Source organism: Ceratotherium simum, chromosome 3 (assembly GCF_057802395.1).
Source record: "Ceratotherium simum simum isolate JZ-2026a chromosome 3, ASM5780239v1, whole genome shotgun sequence".
In the NCBI taxonomy this organism is placed as follows: domain Eukaryota; kingdom Metazoa; phylum Chordata; class Mammalia; order Perissodactyla; family Rhinocerotidae; genus Ceratotherium; species Ceratotherium simum.
The window spans coordinates 64,030,501-64,042,461 of NC_141902.1; the positions used below are offsets into that span (position 1 = coordinate 64,030,501).

Here is an 11,961-nt window from a genome sequence, read left to right on the forward strand (position 1 = left end):
GACAAATCACATACGATCCCCGCTCTCATGGAGCTTACATTCTAATGTGAGGGACAAACTACACAATTATTTCATGACAATTGCAATGAGCTATTGAAGTATTGGAGCTATGGAAGCATATGAGGTATATGAAGAATGAGAGCCTATAATTAGGGGATCAAAGAGGAAGGATGTTTGAGCTGAGTTTTACAGTAGAGGGACTTAATTGACAATGATGGGGAATGGGAGGGGCATAATTCCAGGGGATTACATGAGATAACTGAGCAAAGGATTGTTGGTAGGAAGGAATACAGCATGTTTAGAAATGGAAAAGATCAGCATGACTGGTGCACTGAGCAACAAGGACAGCGGCCTTGGATAGGACTGGTGTGGTAGGTAGGGGCAAAAAGCACACAGGGCCTTGTAGATTGTGTTAATAATTTTGTTTTTTATCCTAATAACTGCAAGATGCCATTAAAGGGTCTTAAGCCCCCAGCCCAATGTAGGAAGCAGGTTACTATAGCAGAAAGAGGTTTGGTCTGGCAATCAGACCTAGAGCAAAGATTATAGGCCCTTGAAGAAATTATTAACTTTCTGGACTGGCTTCCTTGTGCATAAACTGTTAGTTTGGACTAGATGAGCACTTAGGTTTCCTTCAGCTCTAAAATTCTATGAACACCTCTGTATATTCAAAGCCAAAATGTCAGTTACAGGTCACTTGACTTCTTGGTGAACTCTTCCCATCTCCAGAAATGAACACCTTTTAGATCCAATTAAGAGTCATACTTTAATCTGTGTAATGGTGATACGGCTGAAGTTTGATTATCTCAAAGAAGGCTGGGAAGTCTTCTTCAAGATGGGAAGTGGGGAAGAAGATAGTAGTGACCAGATGCAAAATAAGTGTAATCCATGCTCACAGGGATTAAGAAAGCAAGCAGAAGAGGACAAGATGGGAAAATTCAGCTCACTAGGATGATTTAATTTAAAGGCAGCTAGTGAAGAGGAAGTTTAGGAGCGGGAAGGGATTGTTTATTAGCAAGCCCCATCTTCATCAGCAGCTCTGCAGGCCCCTTTCCCCCACCATTTTGACAGTGTAACTGACATTTCCTCAAGCTTCTGCAATATGTTATGCAAAAAGTTCAAGCACTCCATTTCTTGAGATTCGCTCAAATTAAACCCCTTCTATTTAAAAACTCTGGAGCGGAAGAGTGAAAGCGACTCTATAATCTGAAGGACAAGAGTGTGTCTGTGTGAGTTTTGGGGGAGGAGAAGTTAGAAGGAACTATAACCCCAAAGTGTTAATGCTGAACAGGATCTTGGAGATGACCTCTAAAGCACACTCCGAATTTTAAAGATGAGAACACAGAAATCTTCGCGGTGAGGCGCCTTTCCCAAGGTGACACTAAGTGGAGGAGCCTAGCCACGAGCCTCGGTGGACGCCTGGGTGTCCCTCTACCCGTAAAGCCGCAGCCCTGTTCGCGGCGGGGAGGAGAGCCCCGGAGGCTGCCTGACTGCTGGGGCGCTCCCCGCTTTCCGGGGCCGCCCGGTTGGTCTCCCTCTGCCTCTCCCTTGGGGCTGCGGAGACACTCCCCGCCCCGGGGACATCTCCCCCCCACCCCGTGCAGGGTGGGCACGGCGCCCGCCTCAAGCCTCAGGCGCTGGCAGAAGCGCAGCTTCTTCTGGATAACCGAAGAGACGTCAACACGGGCCGGGCGAAGTGGTGGGAGCAGATAACGGAGCGGTCATGGCCCCGCACGGCCCGGTCCTGGGGGAAGCGGAACAGCCACTGCCCGGACGTGGCGGCCGCCTTTGGAACGGGGGAGCCGGGGGCCCCGGAGCCCCGCACGACCGCGCTCCCGGCCGCCGCCCGGGGGAGGCGGTCCTCCCTTCGCCTGTCCACGCCGCGTCGGGCCGGTTCCCCTCCCCCACCTCCGGCCACGGGAAATGCCGACCCGCGGCCCCACAGGCGAGGGTACCCGGCTCTTTGGTAGCTTCCTCCCCCTCCTCCTTGTGGTCCTCCGCAGAGAGCAGACGGCCACCGGCAGCGGGATACAAATTTCGCGCGGGCAGAGCTCAGGTGGGCCGTAAAGAGGCGCGGACCGGAAGTGGTGGTTGTCATAGCTACCGAGGGGGCCAGCCTCTTCCCGGTCTTTTCCTCCTCCCCATCCGCACTCCCACTCTGTTTTTATGAGGCCAGCAAAACCGAACGAGGAAGTGCTGACGCACTGGCCCCCCAAATATAACCAGATGCTCTAACGACTTTGTTGGCCAGTTGATTTGGGAGAGGACCAGACCGGAAGTGGTAGTTCCCATGGTAACCCCTGAGCGGGTTGCCTGGGAGATGACCCCTTTCGGCCTCTTTGAATCTCTGCTGTAGCGTCAGTTCTAAGGCCGATCTAACAGATCCTGTACTGTCTTCTGCCATGATTCCCGGGAAGTACCGCTCTGTTTCTGGACGGGCTACGAACAACGTAGGTTGGGTCTCCTACTTTCCCTTTCTTCCCATTCGTATCGTCCTTTCTGACTGGCGTCTTTGTCCTAGGTGATGGGCTGTATTATTGGGACCAGGACCGCTGAGTCTGCTCAAGCTATTGTCTGACCGAGGCTTGAGATTCGTGGACTGGACCAAGGCACTTGGAGGGTATTTAATATTGTATGATGGGTATTCAAAGTCTTGTCCAGAATCTGGGCTTCCCAGAAGGTGGAGCTGGTCTGCTGTGAAAGGCTCAGGTTCATTTAAATTCCTTTAACCAGTCAATTTCTTTCTTTTTCTTATCTTTTCTTTTTTTTAATTAAGAAAAGAATTTATTATTAACGGACACTCCCACCCCCTTCACTGTCCCATTGGGATATTTACTTAGACCTGAAATGGCAAGAGTCAAAATCCTGAGGTGCTAAGTAGAGGGTTAAATTGCTGCAGACATTTTGGAAAATGAATCACAGTGAAACCTTTTAATTCTTAGTTGCGACTTTATTGTTTTCAGCAAATCCTCAGAACATGATCATTTACCAGAAACAAACATGCTGTTTTATTCCAATTTTTTGTTATGTCTTTATCTGTATTATTTTGGGGAGGAATGTGTGTGTGTGTGTATTTAAGTTAAGAACATATTTTATGGCTCAATTTTTACATTGCAGGTGAACTGTGGGCTTCATCTGGTTATTCAAACATCATCGCTTCCTGAAAAAAACAAAGTAAGATTTAAGCAGATTTGTATTTACATTGAAGATAAATTATTTTATGTTCTACACAAATAGCAGCATGATTTAAAGAGTAGAGTCTGGCCTGGAAATTTTAAGTATATTTACTTTGGTCTCCATTATAAAGCTAATTTTTATTTTCTGCCTACATAAAACCAAAACACCTCTTTTAAAAACTGAATCTTATTTCACCAATTACAAGAGGTGAGTGGTTTTTTTTTTTTTGACATTTAAACATTTCTTAAATCAAGATCCTTCTTATAATTGGTGGCACATAATAGTTTAATTGGGAAAGTTTTTTCTTTCTTAGCAGTGGGTAAAATGATGGTATGTCTTACTACTGATGGAATCTTATAATGGATAAAATATGATAATTTGGGGGAACATATTTACATATTCCATTTAAAATCAGGGGAGAAAAAATAGATTAGCAGTGGAAATATATGGGCTTAATACTCTTTAGAAGTTAAAACGTGAACATGAGATTCTCTTTTTCCAATTTGCCCATAATATCCCTGGCATTTCCATAATTTCTGGCTTTTGATTTGATTTTTTAGATACACATGGTTTTCTTACCCTCCTGTTTCACCTCAGTGCTCAAACATACTCACCCACCTCCCACACAACTATATCTCAAGACAGGACACAATTTTTTCTGCTTTGACCAAGTTGGACACCTCCAACCATCACAACTCAGTTTTTTCCTAAAAAATTGTTAAATAGACGTCACTGGAGGAACTCTAAAGTGAAGGACAGAGTTTACAGGCAGCAGCACAAGGAGGGTAAGGAGGGGCACGAGGAGGGTGGATGGAAGGACACCATTAGTCAAAGAGGCAACAGTTGATTACATTATGTATATGAAGATGAACCCTTGGAAGAGAGATCATTTGGTCATCTTGAATAAACAGCATATAAAGAGCAAATAATAAAAACTAATAAATAAATAGCATATAAAGAACAAATAATGTAAATAAATAGCAAATAAAGACATTGAAAGTATTCTTTATTATAATTGGACATAATGGATTCTGTCCAAACCTTTGCTAATTGGTTTCACTGGACAAATCCTATTCTACCTTTATAATGTGTTTCTAGGAACTGTGTACCTCATCCAAATTCTTTCCAAACCATTCATTTTCCCTTGTGTGGATGTATGTTCTGAGAAAATGCCTTCAGCTCACCTAATTCATAAGGATATAAAGCAAATGCTATTATAATGTTTATAGTCTGAGTGAATCAGAAGCATCATAATTCTTTTGAGATTTGTATTTAGGGTTTTTCTTGTGGCTAATCACGAGAAGTTGTTTTCTCAGTCCTCCTATCAAGTAAGTTAAAATCAGTTTAAAAAAAGACCCTTCTTAGAAGGTTTATTTATATAATTTTATGATGTTATAATTGGACTCTTGAAGGAATTTTAATGATAAAAACATAGGGATTTTTATTTAACAGAACTAAGTTTCTATTGTATATTTTTTGCTTTTGTTTTTGAGAAAATGATTCTTGTATTCATTGTATTTGTGGTGAGGGTATGAGGGCATTAGGAGTGCCTTAGATTGGCGCATGGTTTCCTCTGACCTCATGAAATTGACTGATTTTTTGTGTGTGTGTCGTAAAATACACATAACATAAAATTTACCATTTTGACCATTTAAAATTGTACAAATCAGTGGTATTAAATACATTCACAGTGTTATGCAGCCATCACCACTATCTAGTTCCAGAACTTTTTATCACCCCAAAGGGAGTCCCTGTATCCATTAAGCAGTCACTCCCCATACCCCATCCCCTACCCGCCTGGAAGCCACAAATCTGCTCTCTGTCTCTATAGATTTTCCTATTATTGATATTTCATAAATAGAATCATACAATATGTGGAATTTTGTGTCTGGCTTCTTCTACTTAGCGTGATATTTTCAAGGTTCATCTGTGTTGTAGCATGTATCAGTTATTATATGTTATTTTATAATTATATTCATTACTTATTGTTAAATTCTTCTCCAAATATTTTTTTCTTAAATAATGTTTTTTAGGTTGAATTCAAGCTACATAAAGAAACACCATCATTCCCTGGTCGACTCTTACAGCATGACCTTGAAAGAAACTACTCAAGTAGGCAAGGTATTGTCAGTCAGTAGAGATCAGATGTGATTTATCTTCTTTAAGTAACATTGTTTAGTAATGTTGAATTTCTAGACCCAAACAGATTTGAATTAAAAATGAAATGGTTCATTGGTTACCAAGTTGGTTTGGTATTTGTTTAAATCAGAATTGGTTTTATATACACAGAATAGTAGCTTATTTCCAATGTAGAAAAATTTATTGCATTTTAGTTTGGGAGCGGGCTATGCACAAGAGAATGGGAAAGAACCTTCCAAATACTGTATTAGAACTAGGAAAAATGGCTAATTAGTAAAAGTAAGAGGATAGGAACACAGATCTTTAGGAAATAAGAAATCAATGGAAAGAGTGGAAAGTTAGGAATAGAAAAGAAATAATCTCTTTCCCTTACTAGCACACGTAGTTATAGATATTTTATATCAAAGGCCTTAAACTTTAGTGCGCATCACCTCAGATCTTGTTAGAAATGCAGATTTTTAGTGCTCCCCTTCCATTTTTCCCCTTCTCCATTCTGATTTTGTAGGTCTTGGGTGGGATTTGAAAATGTGCATTTTATTAATGTCTCAAATGATTCTGATAGGTGTGGTTTGTGGACCACTCTTTTAAAAATACTGCCTTATATGATCTGGTTATATTTCTGACATGTATTTTTTAATTCAAGGAGAAATTTCCTTTGGCACATTCGAGTTGTTAGTGAGTTGCTAACAACTGTTAGCTATCTGTAATGTGCTAGTGTTAAGCACTACAGAATCCTTATGTACAGTACCGTCCTCACCTCCTAGGAGTTCGTATGAGGGCTGATGGGTATAGGCCTCTCTAGATTGTTCATCTCATTACTGCATGAACAGATGGTAATTTTGAATATTGATTAGTTTTCCCTTTTTGTTTCGTTACTTCTAGACCTTCCTCTTGGACCCATCTAATCTGACACACCTTTTCTCTCTCCTGTATCCTACTACTCCTGTCTTGGCCAATTGCTGGACATGCCATCAACCTAACTGCAGTTTTACAGCATCTGTCTTGCTTTTCTTTGGTTCAGTTCAATACATATTTATTGAATGTGTTTTATATGCCAGGCACTGTTTTAGGCACAGAGTTATAGAAGTGAACCTGGAAATTCTCAACTTGGATATTTTATGTTTGCATTATGAATTTTCTTCACATTTTTGATAATAATATCTTAAATTTGTTTTCTAAATCATGAATCAAATACTTTTCCCAAGCTTTTCTTGAGTCAGAAGAGGAAGTTGGTGTACAGATTTGTGGATGACTGGCCAGGTAAATTTATTTAAGTGGTAAAGTACGTATTACTAGATATTTGCTAGTGAGGAGTAGTGTGGACACACTGAATTTTGTGAACCTGAGAGATGAATAAAGTCTTATACGTAAGTAAGGACCCATAAAATACAAATTAATTTTTTAGGGAAAAATAAACCTAATTTTTTTTCATTAAAATATTTTATTAAAAATAATTTTCTCTGACAGGCTATTCATTTGTACCTGGTTGTTTCCAAATGTGCCTCCTCCATAGTGCCAGGCAGTTTCATGTAAAGAAGGCCACGTAGCTTAGAGCTGTTTTCTTGGCTTTTGTACTCACCATTCTACCTCTAAAGGCATGAAACTGGAAAAAGTATAAGTAACTTTATCAGGAAAAATTCGGGGACCACTAATAAACTGCATCCTAATACCCAATCGTTGTAATTAATTTCACTCCATCACTTATTTTTCAAAATTAATTGAACATATATAATAGCTTGTCAGCATAAATTAACCAATGGTACTCTCAGTCCAAAGTAAAAAAACTCGATGTTTTAGTTTGGCTGATTAGTCCAAAACTTGGTGTGTGATTTCTTTTTTTTTTTTTTTTTTGAGGAAGATCAGCCCATGCTAATCCTCCTCTTTTTTTTTTTTTTTTTTTTTGCTGAGGAAGACCAGCTCTGAGCTAACATCCATTGCCAATGCTCCTCCTTTTTTTTTTTCCCCAAAGCCCCAATAGATAGTTGTATGTCATAGTTGCACATTCTCCTAGTTGCTGTATGTGGGACGCGGCCTCAGCATGGCTGGAGAAGCGGTGCGTCAGTGCGCACCTGGGATCCGAACTCAGGCCACCAGTAGCGGAGCATGTGCACTTAACCACTAAGCCACGGGGCCAGCCCTGGTGTGTGATTTCTTTTAGGCTTTTTAGAATATTGTTCAGAGTTAATCCCTATATCTTTGAGATTTTGTAAGAGCCGGATACTCTGGGGACTACTACACGGTAAAATCTCAGTTGAGCAGACCTTAATTGATTAAAGCACTTAATTAAGAATTCCAAAATGTGTGTATAGAGGGGAAGAGGCAGTGCTTGGCTCTTAAGATCATGATAAATCACTGGAAAATCTAGAATTAGGATTTTGGTTGCCAAAGCAATCTCAAAGATAAGGCCGAGTAGGTACACATTTATGGTAATGTACTATATCAGCCAGCCAGCTAGCTAGCCATTCACCCATCTGTCTGTCCACCCGCCCATTGTCCATCCATCTATCCATCCGTCCACCTGTCCATCCATTTACCCACCCATCCATCCATGTATCTAAAGTACAGTACACAGTGAAGATTCTTACCAAAGGTAGTCATATGCCTCTTAGCACTTTGAGATCCTAATTATGAAAGAATTCATTCAGCATTTTTATACTAAAATGCTGATTTTATACTAAAATGCAAGAAATTCTGATTTTCATTTTTAACAGAAATAGTATATACAAAACAGATTTCCAATTAACTCACTCCATTTCTTATTTTGGGATATGTGTGGATGTTTCATCCCACATATATATGTGGGTGTGTAGTACACATATATATGTGTATATGTGTGGGTGTTTATATATCCACATAAATATGTCAGTGTTTCAACCACAGGTCACTCTGGTTCCTAGTCATTTAGAAGATCTTGTTCATGGATTTTAAGGCCTTTCCACCTAATCATTCTTATCTCTTGCTATTTATTGTAAGTTGTATATAACACTGATTATGATAGTAAACTCATCATGCGGGTAGTGGTTATGACTTCTTTGTACACTAGGAGCTGAAAACTATGAGGATAAAATTCCTTTATTCACTGAGTGTAAATTAGATTTACTCTTTGATTATTGCCTTTACATCTCAAGTCTTATGAAGTTTAAATCTGCCTCTTAAATTGAGGATTGGCTTGAAGCCTTAACAAAATAATTCAAAAAACCTAACTCTGATGCTAGTGAGAGAAATCGAGGTTGTCTATTATTTGCAGTTTTTCCTTTATCATCTTTGGCTGACTGGTTAATCCTTAGACTAGTTTGTTTTGTTTTTGTTTTTTTAACCATCTGATTTTTGATTTCCAAATCAGTTTTCTGAATCCTGTTTGCTTGGTCACAAGACCAGTTCATTGCTGAACATGATGTCAATTCTGAATGCTTGTACTCTAGATCATCATTATGAGTTATCTTGGTACTTCATGATATTCAGAAAAGTGGGATGTGAGCAGTGATTATTTTGTTGAGGAAGCTAAGTGTGTGATACTTTGGTTTATGCCTTGCAGACCTAGAGATGCTGGCAAATACCATTGCTTTACAGCTCTTTGATATGGTCTATATGGAACTTGATTTTAAGTTGTCATCATATTGTCTGATGGCCTCCCAAAGAGTATGTTGGCTTCCTAGATTTGGTTTCATCTTTTCACCTTATTGGTCAATTTAAGCAGCAGAATTCTGTGGTAACCTTAGGTTCTGTTTTACTGCTCCTCTCTCCCCTCAAGCACTTTAACATCAGTTGCTGTTTTCAGGAGATTTTCTCTTTATACAGGAAAATACAGTAGATTTCCTCTGGTGTTAAACTGTCACCTTTGACCCATTACTCAAATCTTACCTCATTTCTGGAACTTCCCAGCATCTCCTCTTGACCATTCTATATTCTTCTAGGTCTTTAGAATATATCTTAATATCCATGTCTCCCAAAACCCATCTGTAACCATCTTCATTAAGTGAAAAATACCAGATACACTTACATGTGAGTATAGAAGGAAGTATTATTTTTTATTCTGTGTTTTATGCATGTTGTTCTGTATAGTTTATTAATTTCGTATGTGTTTGTTCACTAGATTGAAAGCTACTTAATGGCAGGGACACCGTCTAACCAACACCCTGTAAACCTCATAGGAGTGTCATATACCTGTGGACCCTAATTGCAAGTGTACAACATTTAGTGATATCCCCTTTGGTCTCTGCAGCATTCTCTACTAATAGCAGCTGAACATACAAAGAAAAAGAGAGAATGCGAGGTTTACATTTGTTATCCACGAGTATTTTCTCTGTATTTCCTGTAGCAAAGTCGTGTATTGTGTAGCTTTGTGATAAACTTTTTGATATTTTGAAGGAGACGGAAGAGTAATAAGCCCTTCGCCTCGTAATAAATCATCATGCATCTCATCCACAACAAACGTGACAGAACTATGTGGGCTGGAAATGAAAACTACCACGAGCTCCTTTTCAGCATTTGGAGATTCTTCCATTCAGACACCTTCAAAGTCCAGAATCCGGCAGGGCTGTCATAGTGCTGGCCCCAATGTATCTGGTAATGAGGGACTATCATCTCAGTTACGAGAGAGTTAAAACTTAGGAGTAGGAGTCAGGATTATAAAGGGATGAAGATAGCACTAGAGTAGTGCTGTGCTTTCAACCAGTCTGTAATGCAAGGGACGAATTTTTGGCATACACAGAACACATGGTTTAGGTTTGAGGAGGACAGAAACAAACTCAAATTGAGTAATTAATTTCAAATATGGAGAGCTATGGAAACTATACTTTATAGAAAAAATACTTGTATGTGCCAAAGTCTTCCAAATATAAGGTGACTTTAGTTTCAAGATTTTAAAGGTTTTTCTTAATCAAGTAATTTATGTATCATTTTCAATAGGTGAACATATTAATTTGGTGAGCTCGTCAATGCCATCATTTCCTATTCTCCAACGTTCTTCTGAAGAGAAAATTCTTTACTCAGACAGGTTGACCCTAGAAAGGTGAGGACAATTTATTTTATTTTATTTTTTGACTAGATAATACATAGACACGGTACAAGGTTTGAAAGGTACAAAAGTCTCTCTCCCTCCTCTTCTTCTCCAGCTATCCAGTTCTCCTACCTAGGTATAATCACTGTGACCAGTTTTTTATTTATCCTTCCGGGGGTATGGGGAGGAATTTTATATCTATATAATGTAAAAGAACTTGACAATACTCTGAAAGAGTTCTATAGAAATTCTAAAATATGACATTGATGGAAATGGATTTTAGGGTAGAAAAAACTTTCCAGTATAGTCCTCACACAGGTTTCTGGGCCCTATCCAGTTAGTTCCTGTTACCTCACTGGCCTCATCTCCCCCTGATCTCTCCTGCACTCACTCTGCTACAGCCACACCTGCCTCCTTGTTGCTCCTTGAGTACCTCAAGCACGCTTACACCTCAGGGCCTTCGCACTTGCTGTTCCCTCTGCCTGGAGGCTGTTCCTCCACATAGCTGTAGGCTCACTCCCTTACTTTCTTTAGGTCTTTGCTGAGATGTCGTCATCTCAGAGTTGACCTTCCCTGGGCACGCTCTCCAAAGCTGCAACCCCTTCCACCCTGACAGTCCCCAGCCCCTCTTCTCCGCTTTATTTTTCTTCTTAGCACTTGTCACCCTCTAACATAGTAAATATTTTACTTATCATGTTTATTGTCTGTCTCCTCCTCCTAGAGTATAAGTTCCACAAGCACTGGGAGTTTGGTTCAGTTCTGCATGCCCAGCACCTGGAACAGAGCCTGGCACAAAATAGGCTCTCAATAAAAAGTTTTGAATGAATGGGTATATTGAGGACTTGATCCCCGTCTTTAAATCTAGGAAGATATCTGTAATAGAATGGTGGATGAAGGATCCTAACCTTAACTTAGTGCTAAAACCAGCAGAGAGGCCATCTCTGCTGTGCATACGTTTAGCTTAGCAGTGCACACCTGACAGCAAATTCTCATGGGCTGTTGTGTTTGTGGTTGGGGCAAGCTCTTCTGGAGGGTATATGTTGTTTTGTAGGCAAAGTAACACTTGAGGGCAGTATCTCTCATGAGATCTTTGCAGTATTATTGGTTTTTGAGATTCTAATCCTATCTAATGTTTATAGCTTTCACAATATCATTTTAATATTTAGAGGGATTTTGTGGTAATTTTAATCTGTGTTTAAAAGTCCAACCAAGAATAGTACCTCAGCCCTTCAGTTTCATGTTACTGGACACTAACAGGAGCCAGTATTTGTAAGAGGATGACATAACAAGGCAGGCACCTGTGTTGTAGCTTGGGCTGACTCAGGCAATTGTGAAGGTGGTCCTCGGCACATGGGCCTCTGGGGTGAAGAAGCAAACTCTCATCAGGGGGAGACTTGCTAACCTGGGAAAGTCAGGGCCAAGGGAACTGTCTCAGCTTCAAAGAGCTAGGCTCTGGCTGTTCTGGGAGTTAGAGTAGGCCTGGAGTACCAGGAGGGCAGCCTGTCAGCACCAAGTAGGAAATGCAGAGGGAAAGCATTGTCCAATAGACACGTCAGTAATGGGGTGGGAGAGGTATCAACCCAGGAGTTTTGTAGGCATAATACACTCCCCTGAGAGCAGTGGATTATCATGTGCGTTTGTTTGCT

General features: G+C 40.2%; 1 protein-coding gene across 4 annotated transcripts in view; it reads left to right on the plus strand.

Moving 5' to 3' along the window:
- Nucleotides 1-2,155: 2,155 nt before the first annotated feature.
- The window catches only part of LRRC49 (leucine rich repeat containing 49), a 121,381-nt gene continuing 111,575 nt past the window's right edge, over nt 2,156-11,961 (plus strand). For 3 of the 4 annotated variants that reach the window (XR_015551551.1, XR_015551549.1, XM_014780877.2), the window contains exons 1-5: nt 2,156-2,450; nt 3,118-3,174; nt 5,211-5,298; nt 9,685-9,882; nt 10,225-10,327. Coding sequence is in view for 2 of the 4 variants with exons in the window: in XM_014780877.2 (XP_014636363.1) it covers nt 2,403-2,450; nt 3,118-3,174; nt 5,211-5,298; nt 9,685-9,882; nt 10,225-10,327 (494 nt within the window). In the remaining 2 variants the exon portion in view is untranslated. Of the gene's footprint in view, nt 2,451-2,521; nt 2,621-3,117; nt 3,175-5,210; nt 5,299-9,684; nt 9,883-10,224; nt 10,328-11,961 lie in introns of all 4 variants that reach the window. The other variant, XM_087428622.1, reaches the window with a different exon arrangement.